This window comes from Sinocyclocheilus rhinocerous, unplaced genomic scaffold (assembly GCF_001515625.1).
Source record: "Sinocyclocheilus rhinocerous isolate Xijiao unplaced genomic scaffold, SAMN03320098_v1.1 C35736805, whole genome shotgun sequence".
Classification (NCBI taxonomy): Eukaryota; Metazoa; Chordata; class Actinopteri; order Cypriniformes; family Cyprinidae; genus Sinocyclocheilus; species Sinocyclocheilus rhinocerous.
Window position 1 is genome coordinate 1 of NW_015761748.1, and position 606 is coordinate 606.

Consider the following 606-nt stretch of genomic DNA (forward strand, 5'->3'; position numbering starts at 1 on the left):
CCGCGAGACCATGTGGAGGGCCTTCGAGAACCCGCACACTAGCACCATGGCGCTGGTTTTCTACTATGTAACCGGATTCTTCATCGCCATATCTGTCATCACCAATGTGGTTGAGACAGTTCCTTGCAGTTCTATGCCGAATCAGAGAGACATCCCCTGCGGGGAGCGCTACACAGAGGCATTTTTCTGCATGGACACGGCTTGTGTAATGATCTTTACGGTGGAGTATCTGATGCGACTGTTTGCGGCGCCCAGCAGGTACCGCTTCATGAGAAGTGTGATGAGCATTATCGATGTGGTGGCCATCTTACCGTATTACATTGGGCTCGTCATGACCAACAACGAGGACGTAAGCGGAGCCTTCGTCACGCTACGGGTGTTCCGTGTCTTCCGGATCTTTAAATTCTCCCGCCACTCCCAGGGTCTCCGGATCCTTGGCTACACGCTGAAGAGCTGCGCGTCCGAGCTCGGTTTCCTCCTCTTCTCCCTCACCATGGCCATCATCATCTTTGCCACAGTCATGTTCTACGCTGAGAAAGGCTCCTCGTCCAGCAAGTTCACCAGCATCCCGGCCTCCTTCTGGTACACCATTGTAACCATGACAAC

The 606-nt window shown here is 53.6% G+C and overlaps 1 protein-coding gene across 1 annotated transcript; it reads left to right on the forward strand.

Annotated features, from left to right (window-relative positions):
- Positions 1-4: 4 nt before the first annotated feature.
- Positions 5-601, forward strand: LOC107735071 (potassium voltage-gated channel subfamily D member 3-like; the record flags this gene model as incomplete). The annotated part of the gene is made up of 1 exon (XM_016546879.1): positions 5-601. A coding segment is annotated over one exon (597 nt), but the record flags the coding sequence as incomplete, so codon positions are not given.
- Positions 602-606: the final 5 nt, after the last annotated feature.